At 42.7% G+C, this 23,196-nt stretch overlaps 2 protein-coding genes across 3 annotated transcripts in view; one reads left to right on the top strand and one right to left on the bottom strand.

The window, feature by feature from the left end:
* SFXN2 (sideroflexin 2) overlaps positions 1–20,968 on the bottom strand; it is a 93,961-nt gene extending 72,993 nt beyond the window's left edge. Inside the window, exons 1-3 of one of the 2 annotated variants that reach the window (XM_073555757.1) lie at positions 20,835–20,968; positions 12,960–13,139; positions 6,158–6,328 (exon numbers count right to left, since the gene is read on the bottom strand). In XM_073555757.1, the coding sequence (XP_073411858.1) occupies positions 6,158–6,328; positions 12,960–13,120 (332 nt within the window). In that variant the 5' untranslated portion in view covers positions 13,121–13,139; positions 20,835–20,968. Of the gene's footprint in view, positions 1–6,157; positions 6,329–12,959; positions 13,140–20,738 lie in introns of both variants that reach the window. The other variant, XM_073555756.1, reaches the window with a different exon arrangement.
* Positions 20,969–21,004: 36 nt separating this feature from the next.
* ARL3 (ARF like GTPase 3) overlaps positions 21,005–23,196 on the top strand; it is a 68,170-nt gene continuing 65,978 nt past the window's right edge. Inside the window, exon 1 of the mRNA XM_073555758.1 lies at positions 21,005–21,143. Coding sequence (XP_073411859.1) covers positions 21,141–21,143 — 3 coding nt within the window. The 5' untranslated portion in view covers positions 21,005–21,140. The remainder of the gene's footprint in view (positions 21,144–23,196) is intronic.

The raw sequence follows: 23,196 nt of genomic DNA, 5'->3' as shown, positions 1-23,196 counted from the left end.
CTGTGCAGCCTAGGGTTTCAATACCCTAGGGTGGACAGGGCTAAGTCCGGCATCATGTCCCACGGTGCGGGAGAGGATACGTGGAGGGACACTCGCACATGCTCGCCCGTTGTAGGTTTGGGGAGATCGGACCCTTTCAATAGGGTCCGTCGCCCCCGTATCTCACCTCCGTGGTCTGGCAATATCCCACGTTGCGGGAGAGGATACGTTGAGGGACACTCGCACGTGCTCGCCCGTTGTTGGTTTGGGGAGATCGGACCCCTGTCTTATCTTCATGGGGAAAAAGAAAAAAATAAATAAATCAGTCTGGAAACAGACAGACGTGTGCCTCCAACAGACACTAAGCAAAAAACTGGTTTCCGCCCACAATCGGGGCGAGGGTGTATACGGCGGAGGAGGAGCTAACCTCTTTTTTCACTTAGTGTCAGCCTCCAGGCGGCAGTAGCATACACCCACAGTACATGTGTCCCCCAATGAGGCGAAGGAGAAAATTGTTTGAACCTTCCCATTTCAGGGAGATCAGCAAACTCTGTCTCACATCAGCGTTTAAAAAACGTACGTGCAAAAATGGCACTGGTTGTTTTGGATCAGTTTGTCATCAGTATGCCCGTTTTTACCATTAATGTGTTCTCAGTATTTTTCATGGATAGATAAATAACTTACAAATCTTTTCCTATTTTTTGCGGTTAAATACTGACCACACATACTGTATATCGTTACGTAGGTTGAAAAAAAAGACCTGTGTCCTTCAAGTTCAACCTTGTCACACGGACCCATAGACTTATATTGGATATTTTTCATTAGTGATAGCTGAGAAAAACTGATAGGTCTCTGAGTATTGCACGGAAACACGGTCCGTGAAAAAAAAATACAGACATGTATATAATACGCCGCTTTCTGGGGACGTCCGACCTGGATGGCCCTTCATGTGATTTGATCCTCGACCTGGTCGATTTCGTGCTTACCCACAACTTTTTTGTTTTTAAGGACAGCTTCTATCTACAGCGACGGGACACAGCCATGGGGGCGGCCTGTGCGCCCTCGTATGCCAATTTTTTCCTGGACGCCTGGGAGGGATTGATCTTTGGCGACGAGGGACCGCAGGACGCCTCCCATGTGCTGTGCTGGTACCGCTACATAGACGACGTGATATTCTTGTGGGATGGCACGGTCGACCAGCTTGGGGACTTCATGGGCAGTCTTAATAACAACACTTATAATATTCGCTTGACGTATGCATTTGACAGTAAGACTGTGGACTTCTTGGATGTCCGTCTTGAGGTTGATTCTGGTGGGCGCATCCAGACTGATGTTTTTAGGAAGCCCACGTCTGTCAATGCATTGCTACATGCTACATCTGCCCATGACCTTTCCACTATTAGGGCCATCCCGGTCGGACAATTCCTTAGGATGTGGCTAATTTGTTCCACTGATGTTAAATTTGAAAAACAAGCCACAGATTTGAAACAACGGTCTCTGACACGTGGTTACAGCCGGAGATCGATAAAAGCCGGATATGACAGGGCTAGACACACTCCACGCAGCACTTTACTACATACTACCAGGAGGGTTCAAAAGGTGGAGGATGGTGGGCCAATTCGTTTCATTTCAACGTACAATCATGAGTGGCAGAATATGTGCACCATATTAAATAGACAATGGCCGATTCTGAGCACTGATTCCACCCTGGGGACCTTCCTGGGCCGTTCTCCTTCCATGACGCCTCGGAGATCTAGGAATCTCAATGATCTATTGGTTCAAAGCCATTATGTCCCGAATTCCAAAAACTTTTTTGGGGCTAAAGGTCCTATTCAGGGATCAATTCCCTGTGACCACTGTCTTGCCTGCGCCAATGTCCTTCGCTGCTCTAAGTTCAGTTCATCTGATGGGACAAGGGAATTTGAAATAAGACAGAGGATCTCTTGTGGATCCTCAAACGTGATTTATTATGCCACGTGCCCTTGTCCCAAGATATATGTAGGTCTTACAACTAGAGAACTTAGGATTAGAGTGCGTGAGCATGTGCGGGACAGACATTGGCGCGGCCAAGACTGTGTCCAATGTTGAAGATCTAAAGACTCTTCCTCGACACTTTAGATCGTGTCACAATAGTGATGCTTCCTTATTGAAGTTTAGAGGGATTGATGCTCTACATATGGGGATTAGGGGTGGCCATAATAACAAAAATTTTTTTATCACAGATGGAAGTCAAATGTCCAATTGGACACCATGACTCAATGAGACATTGAGTTTCGCCCCATTCTTATAATTGCATTGGACCCGACATATGACAGGCCTTTTTTGACCTTTTTATTTGGTTAATAGGTACCTTGGTGCACCTTTTTCGATAATATATATACTGTTCCCCCTTAGAGTACCTTTTCTCCTTCTCCTAATGTAATAGAGGTATACATTATGACTTGCTTTTTCCCTGTGGTTCGTTCTCCACATATTGGCATCACCCTTAAATATGTGTTCTGGTGGTGTGTTGTTTTTATATTTGTTTTTAACTGTTTTTTATTTTGCACTTATATGCTTGTTATTATTATTTCTATTTAGTGACCGCGAGAATTCTGCGTCTCTTGTGGACCCTTGCCCTGTACCTATGCCCATATGGAACGAAATCCAGTGATTGCCTCAACGTTGAAGATTTTCTCATTCATGCATATGAAGTCCGATATGGCGGCTATTGTAACATCTGTATAGGGATTTTGTGTCTCTTTTCTTATGACCTTATTGTATCTTATGTATATAATTGGGATATTATTTATGTAAACATCGGATACTCCTATAATGCTTGACATTCGTTTATTTTAAATGGTTATGAATTTTTCTTGAATTATTGAATCCATATATGTGGGAGCATTTTACTGGTCCCTACATATATATATATTTTTTTTTACAACTTTATATTGCTCCCTAAAAGGTAATATGAGATAGGATATTAATAATATTAATATATATATCTATTATACTGACTATATGCCTATTTAAGTTGCGGCTCACATATTGCTGATTTTGGGACATATTATTGAAAGTAAAATATTAATTCCTGTCCCATATGACTTTATATGTATATGGTTGTATTTGGAGTCCACTGGGAATCGAACCACAGGGAATTGTGCGCATCGCTTTGTGGAGGCACCAGGCCGCTGACAGAAAGGTGTCTTTATGCTATGTACCACGGGCTGTGCTCTGGCTGGCCAGTATTCATTCTTAGCTTGACACCTATTCTGTATGACGACGCTGGCCGATCCCAGAGCGCATGCGCCGCCCATACTCTTCTGATTAGCCGATTCGGATCATGTGACAGGGGTTATAGGGTATGTTATAGGGTATTTTAAGGTCCTGTGAAGAGGCAGATACCATCTCCTTGATAAAGCGGCCTGTTAACGCCGCAAAACGCGCGTCGGAGGTCACTACCAGACGCTCCCTCACCTTCCCTCTGTGCTCTGCCCGGTAAGTGCCTCTTTACACCAAATTGTCCTCTGCAGGAATCATTCCTGGGCATATTTTTGATTGCTGCATCTCACTATTCAACCATGGTGCAGCATGATGTTACACTGGAATTTTCCCATTGTGGATATATTACTCTTATAATATACATACAGGGACTTTAATTTGATATGGACGCACTTATCTTGATTGTATCTCAATTTTTTCTGTTCAATGCAGACACTCTGATAATATTATACCACACTGCTCTACTATATTGTTTTTTGTAGCTCCCATTTATGTATATTTACCGTTACTACATCTTATGATTATTTAATGGTGCAGTTTGATATTATAGTGGGGCCCTTTTGGACCTGTTGCTAACACCATTTATACATATAGTAGAATTTGACTATTATCGGGTGTCCATGGGCTTTTTCAATCCAATATACTGCTTTTTGTAGCTCCTATTTACATGTACTTACCGTTACCGTATCTTATGATTATCTAATGGTGTAGTATGATATTACAGCAGGTCCTTGGTGGGGCTTTTTGGACCTGTTGCTAACATCATATATGCATACAGTAATGTTTTGATTATCATCGGGTGTCCATGGGCATTCTTTATCTTGATTGTGTTGCAATTTGAACTATCTATTGTGGATATACTCATAACATCATATACAGGTGGACACAGTTTTCATCTGGGTCAGTGGAGGGAACCTTTCTGGGTGCATAGTCATCTGTTTTATATTGACACTTCATCATGACTTTGTGCACTTTTTTGTAAATTATTTAATAAATTTTTGATAATTTTTCAATCATCGTTTCGCTCCTTTCCTTTTCCGTTGTTCTATGCATATAATACCATAGATTAAAATGGGTAAGTGTTCTATCCGTGAAAAAAATTGATAAAACACTTATGTGCAACATGGACATCTGAATGAGGCGCAAAGGCGGACTTCCATAAAGAGAACAGATAAAATAAATAAAAAATGTGCACATTGTTAGCTGCACATCCCCTATATACATGAAAAGATACATAATCGAAACAAAGATTTTTCTTGTTTGTTGGTGGATTGCTGCCGTATTTACATGGGCTCTTAGTCACATATCAGAAAAAGACTAGGCCATATTTTCTTTTTAGCTCTTTCTTTCATTTCTTCTATTTTAGTCCTCCTATGAAGCTGCTGAACTTCATAGGAGAACATCATTTTCTCTGTATAAAGCTTTATAGTATTACTGAACTATGTAAGACAAGCAATCAAAAAAACAAAGTGTTTAACGAGATATATACATATAACAGTCTATATATAAAAATCTGTATATCTAGTCAGCAAAAGTCCAATTGATCAAAATACAATATTAACCAATACGATAAACACAATAAAATGTTGTAAAAAAAAAAGTTGTGGGTCTCAAAAAATGGCACAAATTACAACTTTCATTTTTTTTCACCCTTTAAATGAGCTGTTGGCAGGTCATTTTTACCTCGCCATGAACACCGTTAAATATAATACTCAAAAACCAAATGTCAGAATTGCATTTCTTTTTCGCCGTTTCAGTGCACTCTTCTTTTCGGTTTTCTATTATATTGTATAATCAAATGAATGGTGTCGCCTATGACTATGACTTGTCGCCGGAAAAATAACAAACGTTGGCTTTGGGAAGAAGGGGAAGAAAAAGCGAGGGTGCAAAAACGAAAATTAGTCAGGGCGGGAAGGGATTAATAATATACTTGTGTAGCTTCATGTCCTATACAATACATTTTATTAAATGTAAGAAAATCATCAATAATTCAGATAAAAGATTAATTGCCACTGATTTTGAAACCCAGATTCTCTGGCTAATTACAACAAATGGTAAAACAACATATCCCAAATTTTACCACTGAATTTCTATAAAATTACTTCTCCAAACTTGTAGGATTCTTTTTGCTGAAGCCCTACAGTCAAGAGTCAAAAGCCAACAATTTTTTACTGAGTCCAAACCAGACATTTCTATAGTTTTTTTTTTTATATATATATAAGACGGTATAAATACAGCGTTATATAAACAGTATAGTAAACAGCACATAAGTAATGTCAAGATAAAGTAAACCAGAAAAGAAAAATCATGGCGAGGGGTACGCTAATTTATAGGACATAGCTGGAATGACGCGTGTGGTGAATGTTCTCAGAAATGCTATTATCACAGTTTTATTACAAGAAAAACACTTTTTTTTAGCATATCCTTTTTAAAAGATAGAGCTCGGGATTTTATAATAGATGCACAAGCATCCACATACATACTGTGATACGCTTATATACACACACAGTGCCTTGAAAAAGTATTCATACCCCGTGTGCTTTTCAACATGATTTTCATGTTATACCCACAAACTTAAAAGCATTTTATTGGGATTTTATGTGATACACAAACAAAAAGTAGCAAGTTTTTGGGAAGTGTCGAGGAAATGATACAGGGTTTTCTACACATTTTAAAAATCTAAATCTGAAATTTGTGAAGTGAATTCACCCGGAAATTATGTAATAAATTGGTGTAAATTATTAGGACCGAAGTACGCCAACTCATAGATGTAGCCTATTCACTTGAATGAGGGTTAAAGAAGCTTTGTTTTCTGTAACTTATACATCACCTTGAATACAATGAACAATTTATATTTCCATAAAGCTAATTGTATAGGCATAGGTGGAAAGGTGAATTTATGATAAGGCTGTACCTGTAAAACTGTAGCATGCACCCGGTGATCGCCATCCCTCCTGGAACTTGGAACGACATCCTTCCAATTAGGTTCATCTTGTCGCCGGTGTCTGGGTGGAAGGCAGAGTCATAAAGCTTCTTGGCGTAATGGAGTTGTTCAACACTGGTGCCGGGTGGAGTGACACCTGCTCTGAACACAGAATACACAGTCTAATCTGGTCTAAAAGATAACTACCATATTTATAATAATAATAAATTATTACTATGAGTACATTTGGTGCACTTAGATGGATTCCCGACATTCCCCCCACTGTTGTGAGTTCATTTTCCCCTTCACCATTGAGGTCTGATGAACTCCCTCCTCTGGTGAAGGAAGGTAGTGAGGCTGATTACCAAACACATGGGCAGCTAGATGATGACTGGGTGGCTGGAATTGAGGACTGGATATAAGGCTGCCGACGCCCTTCTTCCTGGCTGGTGATTTTCCTGCTGGATTCTTGGAAACCAGTCTGATTCCTGAATCTCAAAGCTAAGTTTTTCTACTCTGCTGTGTACTCTTCAGTTTTGTTTTTGTTTTGCCTTGTTTCCTGGGAGTTCTGCCATCCCCGGCCAGGGGTGAGCTGAATTCCATTTTTGTCTCTGATCTGTTGATCTTTTGCTCTGTCTTCAGAATATACCTGAGTGCTGATATAATCTTTTGAAGCCTAGTGTCTTCAGGGCCTGTTTTTCCTATCAGTCGGTTGGCTCATTTTGATAGGGGTTTTGCGGATGGCAGACAGCTGCTTTCCTATCCTGTCCTATGTAGTTAGCTTGGGCCCCATCATTTGCTCAACCTATCTTTCTATCTGTGTTGGTGTTTTCATCTTGCTTCACCGTCATTATATGTTGGGGGCTGCCTATTGCTTTGGGGTCTGCTCTGGGGCAGTTTAGTTTTTCCCCTTTCTGTCTTTAGGCTATGTAGTTCTCCGGCTGTGATCGAGGGGTCTAGGGCACCGTAGGAACCCCCCACAGCTACTGCTAGTTGTTGTGGATAGGTTCAGGGGTCTGCAATCCGATAGCTGCCAACCTCTCTGGTTTTTCTGGACTTAGCTGGTATTTTGTTTTTTCCTCCTTCGGTGACTCATCATAACACCCCCCCTGTTGTCGAAAAGAAACGCTATGCCAAGCCATTGTCCATGGAGGTTCAGAGTGAACCGCTACCAAATTGCTCATTTCATTGATTCTATTTTTAAGCAAGGAATATACAAACAGTACTTCGGGGCCCAAATACAAGGACCAATTGTTTTGCATGAGAGGAAGCCACAAGATTCCCTTTGATAAAATGGGCATAAATGTGTAGCATTGAAAATGCTTCTGTCTTTGGGTCCAAATGCAAAATCTCACACAGGACTTCCAACTACTATGGGTCTCTTTACGGATATTATTTTTCTCACACAGGCCCAAGGGACCTTTTGGCTCCTTCTAAGCTCCAGGGTCCAACTGCAAGTGTAACCTCAGCCCCCTCTTTAGTTACATCCTTAAGTACCAATGATAAAGAACACGGAAGAAATGGGAAGAGGAAATTTGCTAAGTGCCATTTACATAGAGGATATTGCCATGGAGAAAATCCCAGGGCTTCTAATTTCTGACCCTTTTTAAGATACAGACTTTACACATCTGATGGAGGCCTTTACATTTTTAATCTAAAAGTGCCAAAATTTGGGACTAATTTGTGCCAAATTGGGTCAGTTCAGCTAAGCGTCCATATGTCGTTAATGGAGAGATGGGAGTGAGGCACCGTCCTATAGCTCTGGGCATCATTCCCTTGAGAATAAAGGATTATTTCTTCCCTTCTTGCATCGGTCAAACACCTCATTCATATTGTCCCTTATAGTCGAGTATGGCAGACAATCTGATGCGTGTGTTTCTGCCTTCTACCCTTGACAGATGAGGTTGTGGTAGAGAAGGATCTGTCTGTTGGAATTTCACCGGACTATCTTTTTGTTTTCTGGGGTGATAAAGCGCTCCCAGAAAAATTTTCTCCTCACTCCCCATTGAAATCACATGGACACTCAGCCGACCTGAGCACTGGTGTATATGTGGGAGTCGGGAGAGGCAGCCATGGTCCACAGAAATGTGTATGGCCCAGCTTCAGCCGTAGGATCTTTAGAATGAGGAGTAGAGGGATTTAGGCCAAAAAGGCCTTTTGGTGGGGTACTTTTTTAAACCTGCTTTCTTTTTTTTGTCTTTCTTAATATTACCAGTCAGAAAGTCATCATGAATAGCAGTAATTAACGTTACAACATTAGGAGAGGTCTCCCCATTTTTAGTGGAAGACTCAGACAATCCTCCAGTCCTCTACTGGTTATTTTTCTGAAAAAAATAAATATAAAAAAGTACAAAAAAAAAAACAAAAAAAAAACAGGCCCACATTTATCAAAAAGGTGAGTAAAATTTGCCTTGTTTACCAGAGCAACCAATCACAGCTCAGCTTTAATTTCATTAATTGCTGTTGAAAAATAAAAGCTGCAGCGTGACTGGCTGTCATATTCAACAAGGCCGGGTTTTACTCTTAGCTGTCAGATGAGGCCTAAGGTTCTGTTACCCATAGAAACCAACCAAAATACAGCTGCTCACTATTTTGTTCTAATATAATAATAATACGGTTTATATACCGTAATTTCTCTGCTAATATTGTTCTGCTTGATAAGGGGCTGTGTTGCAGGGTTTTAATTAGCTGAAAAGTGAATTTCTAAGTGACAGAACCTCTTTAATGGATTTCAGAGGAAAAAAAAAAAAAGCCGATCATTAAAATCTGACAGGTTTATTGATCTATCCCAGCACTAGAGATGTTTTGATACCCAGCTGTCCTTGTGTTGCCTAGCAACTCTCTACCTGCGTTACATTAACTCTAAAAAGTCTGGAACAAAATCAATTTCATACCAGTCGCTCCCACACGCTTTCCGTTTGCAAGGCGTTCCTCCTTTGTTTTCAAGCAATTGGAAGAAGAAGTGCTTTCAAAATGTTGCATGCACAGCAGATTTCTCTACAAATTACGCTAATTAAACTGTAACCCTTCTGTAGCCAGGAGGCCCCAATGCTCCTCTGTCCTCTTTCTGGAGGGGTGCATTTTAGAGGTGAAGATTTCACTATTGTGTAGTCTACTTACATTTTTCCCATAACGAGCCACATATTTAATTTGGCTTTCCTAATGGTATTCAATTTGAAAAGTATTTACTATTTGTATTTTTTTTTTTATAGGTAAAATGGACAGAAATTGTAAAATATGTGATTTCCTCTATTTCCTTTTAAGCTCAAATACTTTTCATAGCGTCCAAAAAATATCACAACACATTAATCCATAAAATCTCATGTAGTGATATTAAATACTTGAAATTTACCCAACACATAAAGCCAGAAAAATGTCCCTATGTTAGTATTGAAAACATTGGATTTTCTTTAAATTTTGGATAATGTTTTTTTTTCATTTAATTTTCAAAATATATATATATATATATATATATATATATATATATATATATATATATATATATATATATATAAAAAGGTCTTTACTTTTTTTGCCATTAGACCTAATAATAGACTCATACTCCCTGTTGTTTCAGCAGCCTCATGAACATAGGCAGCCATGACCCCATTGACTTTTTTTTTTTCTGGAAATGCTCTGATTTGGGTATCGGTCACTGTGAAGAGAGGAGGAGGTAAGCTGTGACCTAGATGTTACTTTTTATTGTAATCCTGTCTGTGATGATAATGAGACTGCTGAAAAGTCTTCTGTACTGAACAGGAAGTGAGAATATAGAATTAGGCTTAATGGACAGTGTAAAAATTGCAAGATTTCCAAAAGCGATATTGAAGGGAAAAAAAAAGAGGACACATTGAACATAAAACCAAATTTAAACATTAGGTCATTTTTTGATTACCGTATATACTCGTGAATAAGCCGAGTTTTCACACATTTTTTGTGCTGAAAACGCCCCCCTCGATTTAAACACAAGTCATTGTCCCAGATGAAGGTGAGGGAGGGGGAGCGGCAGAGCAGCGGGTGACAGGAAGCAGGAGCCGGCTGCTGCGGCTAAAGCCTGTGCCCAGTGCTAAAGAGAAATGAATATTCATTTCTCTTATAGCGCGCACAGTTACAGCTGCAGCCACCGGCTTCCAGCAGCTTCCAGGCGGTCACATGTGCGTGCTACTTAAGAGTTATGAATATTCACATAGGCATAGAGAAAGGTGAATATTCATTCCCTTAATGAGCAGGGACACGTGATCGCCCAGCCACTGCAGCTGCCGGAACAAGATGTTGCGAGGGTGCGCGGGGAAGGTAAGTAGGATGGTTTTTTTTTTTTTTTGTTTTTTTTTTCTCATGGGGGCCACCCATACAAGCAGAGGGATGTGGAACCTTATATACGAGGATAGGAATGACGAGCCATGCATACAAGGATAGGGATAAGGAGCCATGCATTAAAGGATAGTATAAGGAGCCATGCAGACAAGGATGGGAATAAGGAGCCATGCAGACAAGGATGGGAACAAGGAGCCACGCAGACAAGGATGGGAATAAGGAGCCATGCACGGCTTCCATGGCGGCAATCATCTTCCCCAGAACTCTCATGCAAGACCACAAAGGGAGAGGGTTTGGTCGCTTTAGAAAGCAGATTCCCTGGCAGAGAGATGAAAACTTCTCCTTTGGAAGGAAGACACAGGCATGGGTCATGTCGAACCTCATGCCCAGAAACACCAAGTGTTGAGCTGGGGTTAGAGAGGACTTCTCTCTGTTGATAATCCAGCCGTGAAAGACCAGAGTGTCCCGAAAACTCTGGTCGCAGTCTCGGCGGGACGGTCCCTTGATTAGAAGATCGTCCAAGTAAGGAATTATGAGAATCCCCTTGGCGCGAAGGATGGCCATGACCGCTCCCATGACTTTCGTGAACACTCTGGGGGTAGAGGCCAGGCTGAAAGGAAGGGCCGTGAACTGATAATGATCCTCCTGGATCACAAACCAAAGGAATCTCTGATGCTGAACACAAACAGGAATGTGAAGATAAGCATCCTGAATGTCTGCAGAACAAAGAAATTCCCCCGGTTCCATGGAGGCGATCACCGGACTTAGGGAATCCATCCTGAAATGGCGCATCCAAACGTGACGGTTCAAACATTTGAGGTCCAAAATCGGACGGAGCGATCAGTCTTTCTTCGAGACTACGAAAAGGTCAGAGTAGAACCCTGAAAACAGTTAGTTCCAGGGAACTGGTATAATTACTCCTGTAGAGTAGAGTAGTAAAGAGATGGCCTGAAGAACCTCTGGGGCCTGAGATGGGAGTTTCGGCTGTGGAGGAGGAAGAGGACACTATTCGCCGAGGGAGCAAGGTCTGGTGAGAAGAATGTGTTTTTTTATGTGTATGTTAAGAGCGCAGAATGGGGGACATTGTTACAAGATGGAACCGGGACGGGGACCTTACTATAAGATGGGACCAGGACCGGGACCTTACTATAAGATGGGACCAGGACAGGGACCTTACTATAAGATGGGACCAGGATAGGAACCTTACTATAAGATGGGACCAAGATTGGCGCATTACTACAAGATGAGACCAGAATGGGGACATTACTAAAAGCTGCAACCTGCATGGGGACCTTACTATAAGATGGAACAAAGATGGGCGCATTATTATAAGATGGGACCAGGACAGGGGCATTGCTATAAGATGGGAGCAGGATGATGACCTTACTATAAGATGGGACCAGGATGGGGACCTTACTATAAGAGGGGACCAGGATGGGGACCTTACTGTAAGATGGAACCAGGATGGGTGCATTATTACAAGATGGGAGCATTAATATAAGATGGAACCAAGATGGGGACCTTACTATAAGAAGGGACAAGTATGGGGACCTTACTATAAGATGGGCGCATTATTACAAGATGGGACCAGGATGGGGGCATTACTATAAGATGGGACAATGATGGGTGCATTATTACAAGATCGGACCAGGATGGGGGCATTACTACAGGATGGAGGCATTATTACAAGATGGGACCAGGATTGGAGCATTACTACAAAAAGGGTATCAAGATGGGGGTATCACTACAAGGGGACCATTATTACAGGATGTTGGCCTGAATTACTATAAGGAGATATTGTTTTAAAATTATTACCTGTACCATAACCAATATGATAAACACAATTAAAAATAATAAAAAGCATGCAAAAAAAAAAAGATCAAATAAAAAAATATAATGATATCACTAAAAACGCCATCTTCTCCTGCAAAAAAAAACGCAGCCCTACATATTCAAGTTTTTCTATGTGTGGCCCATTTACCCGGCTGAGTTTGAGACCCCTGGTGTAGAGGACAGAAAGAAGAGATGTCATCTCAAAGTGACAGCTAAATTTTTTACTTGGGGGAGAAAGGGAAGACAGACCACATATGTGGTCTACATAAACAGTTATAAACACCCCAAATTCAACTTTACATATTGCTGCAAGCTCACAAAACTTTTGACCCCCAATAATCACTAAAGCAAAAGGGTCAGAGCTGCTCTCCTCCGAGACTGAAACCTGGCTCAACAGAAAAACTATTGGCCGGTTTACAGTATCGGTGGAGAGCAGGGCTGGCCTTAGAGTTTCTGTCCCTTCTTTTTTTTGCAATTGTTTGGGTCTTTCCATCTGGACCATCAATCAAAACTTCTTACATGTCAAGACTTTTCATGCAGCTACAGTTTGAGCTGAAACCTAAAAAATACAAAATGCTTTTGTGAAGTCACAACCAACTGATTTGCAATGATTCATTGCCAAATATACAATGGTCTTTGCACTTACCTGCTTGCTTCCACAAGTATTTTTGCTCTGTCCAGCTCTTGCTCTGATACAACCACCGTCCTGGGGTTCGTAATATTGAAGAAGTGCTTCAACCTCCCAATGAAAGTACTCTGGTCCCATCTTGGGGCATCAATGTTATATTTGGAAACGTTGACTTCCATATTTGTCAACCTGGCTTAACTGAAAATGAATAAAATATTACTATGGCCTCAGCTGCAAAAAGGATCAGTCATTTATTCCTCGCCCACTGCTAACAAGGTCCACAGACTTGCCATTTCCATTCGGGAGTCACAAACACAATGCAGTGTTGTGCTACATGATCAAAAAGCAGTTTTGTTGTATGGTTTTTACAACATTTTAAAGGGAATCTGTCAACAGGTACAGGTTATATAATCAAACATCGGCATGATGTAGGGGTAGAGAGGCTGATTTCAGCAATGATTCACTTAGTTTACTGGGTCTAGCAGTTGTGATACAATCACAGTTTTCTCTGCTGCAGATCTAGCAGAGCTCAGAATGCTGAGCCATGTATAACCCCGCCCACACCGCTCATTAGAAGCTTTCTATGTACACTGTATATTGACAGAAAGCTGTTAATCACATCTGGAGGCATTGTTGGAGGCTCAAGACACCTAAGGGCCTGTCACACTAAGCGATATCGCTAGCAATATCGCTATAACGTCACTGGTTTTTGTGACGTTATAGCGATATTGCTAGCGATATCGCTATGTCTGATACTTCCCTCCGACCGCTCCCCCGCTGGTTATCGCTGATCGCGCGAGAACGTCCTGGGCCGTTTCTCATCGTCAGCTTCCTGCTGGGCTTCCTGCTGTGGAGACAAGCGACGCGTGGACGCGGGCGGGAGGACGTCTTCATCGCCTCGTCTGACAGGTAAGTAACGACCCCCGACCCCTGCGATGTCGCTGGTGAGATCTGCCTGTGTGGCAGCTCACTAGCGACCACTTAGCGTTGCACCAGCGATCCTGACCGCGTCATATCGCTGGTTGGGATCGCTGGTGCATCGCTAAGTGTGACAGTACCTCTAGTCATCTAGTGATAATCTCCAGTTGATAAAACACTGATCTTATAGAAACATCAAAACACAACCTAGTAAGTGACACTTCACTAGAATCAAGGTATCTGCCCCTACATCATGCTGCTATCACATTACATTACAAAACCCTATTGACAGATTCCCTTTAATATGTTCCTACTATAAATATCACAGAATCAAAAAACAATGTAAAAAAATCAAATTTGTGGCTCAACTGCATGAAGTAGAATGGGTTACACAACAGAGTCAAATTCTTACTCCTGATAAAGCATGCTGGGTGAAACATACGCCTCTTTATCTTGGTTGGTACCATGCATTTGATCATGTTGCACTCTCTACATCGCTCTGTGCTGAATGACACCAGACATTACCCTATGCATTCTGTGTGTCAGCACTAGGATTTTCTCCTATACATTTACTGACTCTGGCTGACTTTGTTTATTACAGTTGTGCTCAAAAGTTTACATACCCCACCAGAATTGTTGTTTTCTTGGCCTTTTTTCAGAGAATATGACTGATAACACCATACCTTTTTCTCCACTCATGGTTAGTGGTTGGGTGAACCAATTTATTGTCAAACTACTGTGTTTTCTCTTTTTAAATCTTAATGACAACCCAAAACATCCAAATGGCCCTGATCAAAAGTTTACATACCCTGGTGATTTTGTCCTGATGACATGCACAGAAGTTGACAATGGATTTGAATGGCCTCTAAAGATAACATCCTCACCTGTGACCTGTTTGCTTGTAATCAGTGGGTGCATAAAAGCTGAGTGAGTTTCTGGGATCCAGACAGACTCTTGCATCTTTCATCCAGCCACTGATGTTTCTGGATCGTGAGTCATGGGGAATGGAAAAGAATTGTCAACAGATCTATGGGAAAAGGTAGCTGAACTCTATAAAGAAATACAAAAAGATTACCAAGGAATTGATAATGCAAGTCAGCATTGTTGATTAACAAATGGAAAATCAGGGGCTCTGTAAAAACAAAACCACGGTCAGGTAGACCAACAAAAATATCGTCCACAAATGCCAGGAAAATTGTTTGGGATGCAAAGAAAAACCCACAAATAACATCAGCTGAAATACTGGACCCTCTGAAAACTAGCCGTGTGGCTGTTTCAAGATGCACAATAAGGAGGCACTTGAAGAAAAATGGGCTGCATGGTAGAGTCACCAGAAGAAAGCCATTACTATGCAAATACCACAAAGTATCTCTCCTACAATATGCAAAACAGCACAGAGACAAGCCTCAAAACTCCTGGAACAAGGTAATTTGGAGTGATGAGACCAAAACTGAACTTTTTGGCCACAACCATAAACGTTACATTTAGAGAGAGGTCAACTCAAGAAGGCCTATGATGAAAGGAACTCCATTCCTACTGTAAAGCACAGAGGAGGATTGCTTATGTTTTGGGGATGTGTGAGCTACAAAGGCACAGGAAACTTGGTCAAAGTTGAAGGAAAGATAACATTCAGCATTTATCAGCAAATACTGGAGGCAAATTTGCAATCATCAGCCCAGAAGCTGCACATGGGACGTACTTTGACGTTCCAATATGACGTACTTTGACGTTCCAATATGACAACGATCCAAAACACAAGGCCAAGTCGACCTGTCATTGGCTACAGCAGAACAAAGTGAAGGTTCTGGAGTGGCCATCTCAGTCTCCTGACCTCAATATCATTGAGCCACTCTGGGGAGATCTCAAGCACGCAGTTCATGCTAGACAGCCCAAGAATTTACAGGAACTGGAGGCTTTTTGCCAAGAAGAGTGGGCAGCTTTACCATCCGAGATAATCCGGGATAATAAAGAACCTCATCCACAACTACCACAAAAGACTTCAAGCAGTCATTGATGTTAGAGGGGTCAATACACGGTATTAAGAAATGGAGTAAGTGAACTTTTGGAGAAAAAGTTTTGGTGTTATTCATATCCTCTGAAAAAAGGACAAAAAAAGCAAAAATTCTGCTGGGGTATGTCAACTGTATAGTTGTGCTCAAAAGTTGACATACCCCAGCAAAAAGCCTCCAGTTCCTGTAAATTCTTGGGCTGTCTAGCATGAACTGCGTGCTTGAGATCTCCCCAGAGTGGCTCAAAGATATTGAGGTCAGGAGACTGAGATGGCCACTCCAGAACCTTCACTTTGTTCTGCTGTAGCCAATGACAGGTCGACTTGGCCTTGTGTTTTGGATCGTTGTCATATTGGAACGTCAAAGTACATCCCATGTGCAGCTTCTGGGCTGATGATTGGAAATTTGCCTCCAGTATTTGCTGATAACATTCAGCATTCATCTTTCCTTCAACTTTGACCAAGTTTCCTGTGCCTTTGTAGCTCACACATCCCCAAAACATCAGCAATCCTCCTCTGTGCCTTACAGTAGGAATGGAGTTCCTTTCATCTAATATATATATATATATATATATATATATATATATATATATTGCTAAAAAAATAAAGGGAACACTAAGATACCACATCGTAGATATCACTGAATGAAATATCGCAGCTGCAAATCTTTGTTCATTACATAGTGGCATGCATTGAGAACAAGAAAACATACGATCGATCAATGTAAATCAAAATTAATATCCCATGGAGGTTTGGATTTGGAAGGCTACTCAAAATCAAAGTGGAAAATCAAATTACAGGCTGATCCAACTTCAGTGGAAATGCCTCAAGACAAGGAAATGATGCTCAGTAGTTTGTGTGGCCTCCACGTGCCTGTTTGACCTCCCTACGACACCTGGGCATGCTCCTGATGAGTCGGCGGATGTTGTCATGAGGGATCTTCTCCCATACCTGGACTAAAGCATCCGCCAACTCCTGGACAGTCTGTGGTGCAACGTGACGTTGGTGGATGGAGCAAGACATGATGTCCCAGATGTGCTCAATCGGATTCAGGTCTTGGGAACGGGCGAGCCAGTCCATAGCTTCAATGCCTTCATCTTGCAGGAACTGCTGACACACTCCAGCCACATGAGGTCTGGCACTGTCCTGCATTAGGAGGAACCCAGGGCCAATCACACCAGCATATAGTCTCACAAGGGGTCTGAGGATCTCATCTCGGTACCTAATGGCAGTCAGGCTACCTCTGGCGAGCACATGGAAGGCTGTGCTGCCCTCCAAAGAAATGCCACCCCACACCATTACTGACCCACTGCCAAACGGGTCATGCTGAAGGATGTTGCAGGCAGCAGATCGCTCTCCACGGCATCTCCAGACTCTGTCACGTCTGTCACATGTGCTCAATGTGAACCTGCTTTCATCGGTGAAGAGCACTGGGCGCCAGTGGCGAATTTGCCAATCCTGGTGTTCTGTGGCAAATGCCAAGCGTCCTGCACGGTGTTGGGCTGTTAGCACAACCCCCATCTGTGGACATCGGGCACTTAGACCATCCTCATGGAGTCTGTTTCTAACCATTTGTGCAGACACATGCACATTTGTGTCCTGCTGGAGGTCATTTTGCAGGGCTCCTGTTCCTCCTTTCACAAAGGCTGAGGTAGCGGTCCTGCTGCTGGGTTGTTGCCCTCCTACGGCCCCCTTCACGTCTCCTGGTGTACTGGCCTGTCTCTTGGTAGCACCTCCAGCCTCTGGACACTGCACTGACAGACACAGCAAACCTTCTTGCCACAGCTCCCATTGATGTGCCATCCTGGATGAGCTGCACTACCTGAGCCACTTGTGTGGGTTGTAGAGTCCGTCTCATGCTACCACAAGTGTGAAAGCACAACCAACATTCAAAATTGACCAAAACATCAGCCAGAAAGGATTGGTACTGAGATGTGTTCTGTGGTCCCCACCTGCAGAACCACTCCTTTATTGAGGATGTCTTGATAATTGCCAATAATTTCCATCTGTTGTCTATTCCATTTGCACAACAGCATGTGAAATTGATTGTCAGTCAGTGTTGCTTCCTAAGTGGACAGTTTGATTTCACAGAAGTTTGATTTACTTGGCGCTATATTCTGTTGTTTAAGTGTTCCCTTTATTTTTTTGAGCAGTGTATATAAGTGGGTCCTGGTGGCCATACGACTGTGTCCTGGATTATATTTTATGGGGGTCTTCATTATACTCTGTGGGGGGGAGGCGGCATTATACTCTGAGGGGACTACATTATATTCTATGTGGGGCTCCATTATACCTTATGAAGGGGTTGCATTATACTCTGAGGGGGCTACATTATTTTCTTTTGAGCACAACTGTACTTTTACTTTATTAGAGGCACTGCGTTTTACTGGTGCCACTCACTGATGATTACTGCCACCTTTTCTTGCATGTGCTTAAATGATTTTCCTCTAATGAATTTTTTCACATGCCCTTCTGAATGGTGACATCCTTTGGGGTTTTGGAGCAGCCCTGTCCCCTTTTTTTTCCTGTTTCCTTACTTTATTTTAACATCTTTTATTAATCTCTCAATAAAGTTGCTCACTTTTGTATAATTAAAAGGTTTTTTTTGTAGTATTGTATGGTCTTAGCCATGCCTTTTATTGCGAGGGCTTCTATAACATGTTGCATGTGACCTTTACACAAATCTGGGACTATATCAGTACATTCAATGTCACACCATCATAAGATATCACTGTATCAGGAACCCAACAATTGTGCTCAGCTAGAAAACAAAAAAACAGAACAGCGTGCCGAGTTTTGAAATGCATTTCATAAAGAGAAGATTTATTAATACCGATACAAATAGTGCACCTGTAAGAAGATGGAAGTTCTGCCCATGTTCCCCACTGAAGACGTGTATTGTTGAAATGGGATTTGGGGCGAAACTTCCTAAAACCTGTTGAAATATATTTTGATATTCAATGTGTTTAGTGATGCGTGTTATCAGTGGTTGGATGTGTTCTGCCCAGACACAGATAGTTACTAGGGACAGTTAGGGTTAACAGTTGGGACTAGCCCAGAGTGGGAGAGGCTAAAGTGAAGGGACAGAGAGTTTCCTGTCAGGAAAATAGACAGTGACGCCAGCGCTGATTGGGTACCAAGCTCCATGTGTCATGCAATTACACGAGAGCCCCGGGACCGCGAGTGTTGATACCGCTGGAACAGGAGGTGAGTATAAGCTTTTGTCATTTTATCAGGGCCAAATATTTAGCTCGAGAAGTGATTATGGAGTGGACAAACCCTTTAAAATAGAACTATACACTATTATCACGATCAGTGTGTCAAGAGTGGGAGAAAAGGGTTGCACTGACAATCCATCACCATGGGCAGCACTTTGAACACATTTTTCAGTTTTTCTTTTTTAATAAATTTGCAAAAATGTCTACATTTTTTCAGTCAAGATGGGGTGCAGAGTGCACATTACTGAGGAAAAAATTAACTTTTTAGAATTTACCAAATGGCTGCAATGAAACAAAGAGTGAAAAATTTAAAGGGGTCTGAACACTTTCCGTATCCACCGTACATAGGCACACGCTCATACATACAGACACGTGTGCTGCTGACACGATGGCCTTATCTACTGGACACACACGGCAAGTTCTCAGCGCGAGGGTTGTTTTGTAGAGGACGCGGTCGGAGCTTCACCATCTCTAACTTTACAAAATAATTCAGATACTAGAGATCCTGTACCAGCAACTTTTGGGGACTCACTCCCCAGATAAGTGACTGTGAGCGGACAGGAGGCTGGTGGAAGACATGGCCTGAAATAACCCGCACTCCGGCTCTAGGAGGGAGAGGGCAATGAACAAGGGGAAAGCTGGAAAGTTTATGTTACAACGTCAAAGAAACACCATAAACCTCTGCACCAAAAACCCAAAACCCTTAATAAGGTCCAAAAGTGGAATGTGATCCTGGAGAATCTATGGGTTATATGGACATTGGGGATCTAGAGGGGATGACTGAGCCCTGGATGAAAGCTTAGCACATGACTGTCACATTAGGTTACTTTTGGAGTGTCAGCTCTGTGGTCGATCACTGATGATGGACTGTATGGAGAGTATTGGGATTCCCAGGTCCGGCCAGAACGTATAGGCGAACTAGGCGGCCGCCTAGGGCGCCGACCCAAAGGGGGCGCCAGAGAAAAAAATAGAAAAAATTATAAAAAATCTTTTCAAAAGGCAAAAAGTTTTAGGGATGGAAAGAAAAGTGTACATATTTAAGGGCAAATATGACACAAGAGAGGTTGGTTGGGTTGGCAACAATTTCGATAGAATCTGAAGTTGCTAAACAAATTAATCTCGATGACTTAGTGTCATCCTTTTAAAAAAAAAGGCAAGGAAACAAAAATTTGAATTACCAATGGTCGTTTTTGTTTTGTGTTATTGATTACTTTGTATATATTTGTCCTATACAACTTCTCAGAAGATTAAAGAGTTAGGAGAGAGTTAATTAATCATTGTTGTTGTGGTTTATTTTGCTCCTAAATTTATATCCCAAGTTTTCATCTACTGCCAAGAATAGTAGGGGCGCAACAAAATAGTTTCGCCTAGGGCGCCGTAATCTCTCGGGCCGGCCCTGGGGATTCCCTGCATCAAAAGTCGCACAACATTTGGAATCTCTCTTAATTCTGCAGATTTAAATGGCGCTATATAAATGTATAATAATAATAATATAAAATAAATAATAATAATAATCTTTCCTTCCAGCACGGGCTATAAGCATTCACATACATAAAGCTGGGAGACAAGACACATAACATTGCCCAAAATAGGCCAGAATGATCCATAGTGCCCATCCGTGACGCATGCCCCGTGCTGCCCGCCGTCCAGTACCTGCACACCGCGCCCGCACTGTCTGCCAGCTCCTCTCTATACATGCATGCCACCACCAGCCATTCACTCATCAGCCCTTCCGTCCACGCCAGCTACCTGACGCGTCATATCCAATCAACAGACAGGATTTACACCTCCGACCAATAGAATGACGGCTCTCGGGCACAGCCTACTTTACACTGTACTCATTTTCAGATCGGCGAGTTAGCTAAATTCTTCGCGCATGCGCGCTACAGATTCACACTCAGCTACGGTCAGGTTTTCAAGGCGGGGCGGAGGGCGTGGTTAGAGTGTGTGTTTCGGCAACCAGTTTACGCAACGTGACCCGCCCAGCGTCGTTACGCGTTGCCAGCAGCTTGGGTGACGTAGTTGCCCCTGGTAACCTGGAGTGTCGTGGAGAGGATGGTGAGTGATGCGGAGCGGGCCGTCGGTGATCGGTACCGGTAGATCGGGGGGAGGGGGAGGAGATATTGGTGTTGGGGAGGTAGAAGGCTGGGGGAGCAGTGTGGGTGGAAGGTGTGGAGGACAGGGCTTTCCGTTGCTGGGACGCCATGATGCTGAGGAGGATGGGTCCTGGTGACTCACATAAGAGGCTCTGCAGGGATTAGGTGATCCGGAGCTGTGGTGATGCTGGTGATGCCCCTCATTGCTGGAGGTCTGCAGGGATCGCAGGCACAGACAGGGTTAACGGGCCCTGACCCTGGATGACCCCGCATTAGTGATGGATGTTCCTCAATGATCAGTACAGACCATCAGGACGTCCTCGTAGACTCTGATCGATCGATCGTAGTCGGGATCCACTTGTGATTAAAAGATCCGGGCGAGTTCTGTGAAGCCTCATCTGCGCTCCCGGTGCTATAGGCCGCTGCGGGTTGTAGCTGCGTTCCTGGCTTTTGTTAGATTTCTGTTTTATGAAGTTACTATAATGTGAGTTACAGTAATTAGTGACTGGGGGTCTCCTCTGTTGTCTGGGCAACAGAACATCTATCTATTGGGATAGTCCTGAGTCTGCTAACCCGCCACTCCTCACCCAGGGCAAGCCCGCCAACCGTCATCCGGCTGCCACCAGGCTGCTAAATGAACGGACTGCTGCCAGCGTCCCCCTACACCCGAGCGATCGCCTCTGCTGAGCATTCTTATATTATCACGCCTGTTCATGGCCTGTTCCTTCTGTCCCCCAATGTCCGCTTCAGGGGAGTGATGGGAGGCCCCCATATACGTCAGGTGGCCAACCGACCCCGCTAACATTGGTGGGTTATGCCCACTTTCATCCAATAAGATTAACGTTGGCTGGAATTTTGAGCATATTATTCACCCATCGTATAGAAATTTTGGGTGACGACAAACCGCAAAAATGTGACGTCAGGTTGTTTGTTGTTTTTTTCTTTTTCTATGTCCCTTTTGTTAACTGAAGCTTCAAATGTTTGGCATGTGGGGGATCACTTAGAACCAATCGCCTGGTTTATGGGCCAATCATCCGTACCATGGATCGTCTTCATTCAGACAGATACTTATTGTCTATTCGGTTGGCTCGGTGATGAAATTCATGTATCGCAAATTGTTATTCCTCTTGTAAGGCCGGGGTCACACTAACCGACGCAAAATACGGTCAGTATTTTACATGCGTAATACGGATGACAGACCCCTAAACAGTGCTCCGTATGTCATCCGTAAGCAAGGTGTGGTCGCGTATTTTGCGCATGTAATCCGTATGGCATCTGTATGCCGAGATTTTCTCGCAGGCTTGCAAAATGGACATATAATGGAGCCCAATGACAGGTTTTCTAACAGAAACCAAAGAATAGATATAGACACATAGAATGCACATATATATATGTGTATTCTATGTGTCTATATCTATTCTTTCTTTATTAAACCTGTCAGTGTGATTTTACTGTATAGCGCACTGAATTGCCGGCTTTGCTAAAAGACACCTGGTGCGTATTTCTTGCAAGTCACATGTGTGGTCCGTGTGTAATCCGTATTTTTTGCGCTCCCATAGACTTGCATTGGCGTATTACGGGCGTAGTACGCTGACAATCGCAGCATGCTGCGAGTGGCACGGAGCGTAGGATACTGAGGAGAAATATACGGCTGGTGCGAGGGACCCCATAGAGAATCATTGGTCCGTGTGTAATGCGTGCTTTTAGCGCCTCTCACTCGGCCGTATTCCTCGCCAGTGTGACCCCGGCCTAAAGCTGTGTCTACACTGTGCGGTGTGTCGTGTGAAATGACAGGCCGCATAGTTGCCGGTCGGGGGCCTTTTACGGTATGTGCACACAATCAGGATTTGACGCAGGTGAAATCTGCTCCAAATCTGCATCTGAGGTCACTGGCAGGTCACCTGCGTTTTTGATGCGTTTTTTCATTGCATGCTTTTTTTTGTCACTTGAAATAAAGCTAAATGAAAGTTGACTTTTGGGAAGGAAAAAAAAAGTGATTTTCTGTTGCAGATATA

The sequence above is a fragment of the Dendrobates tinctorius genome, unplaced genomic scaffold (genome assembly GCF_039654945.1).
Source record: "Dendrobates tinctorius isolate UK_male_01 unplaced genomic scaffold, ASM3965494v1 ptg000230l, whole genome shotgun sequence".
Taxonomy (NCBI): Eukaryota; Metazoa; Chordata; class Amphibia; order Anura; family Dendrobatidae; genus Dendrobates; species Dendrobates tinctorius.
Note: the sequence above shows the minus strand (reverse complement) of the source record. Positions and strands in the feature narration are given on the sequence as shown.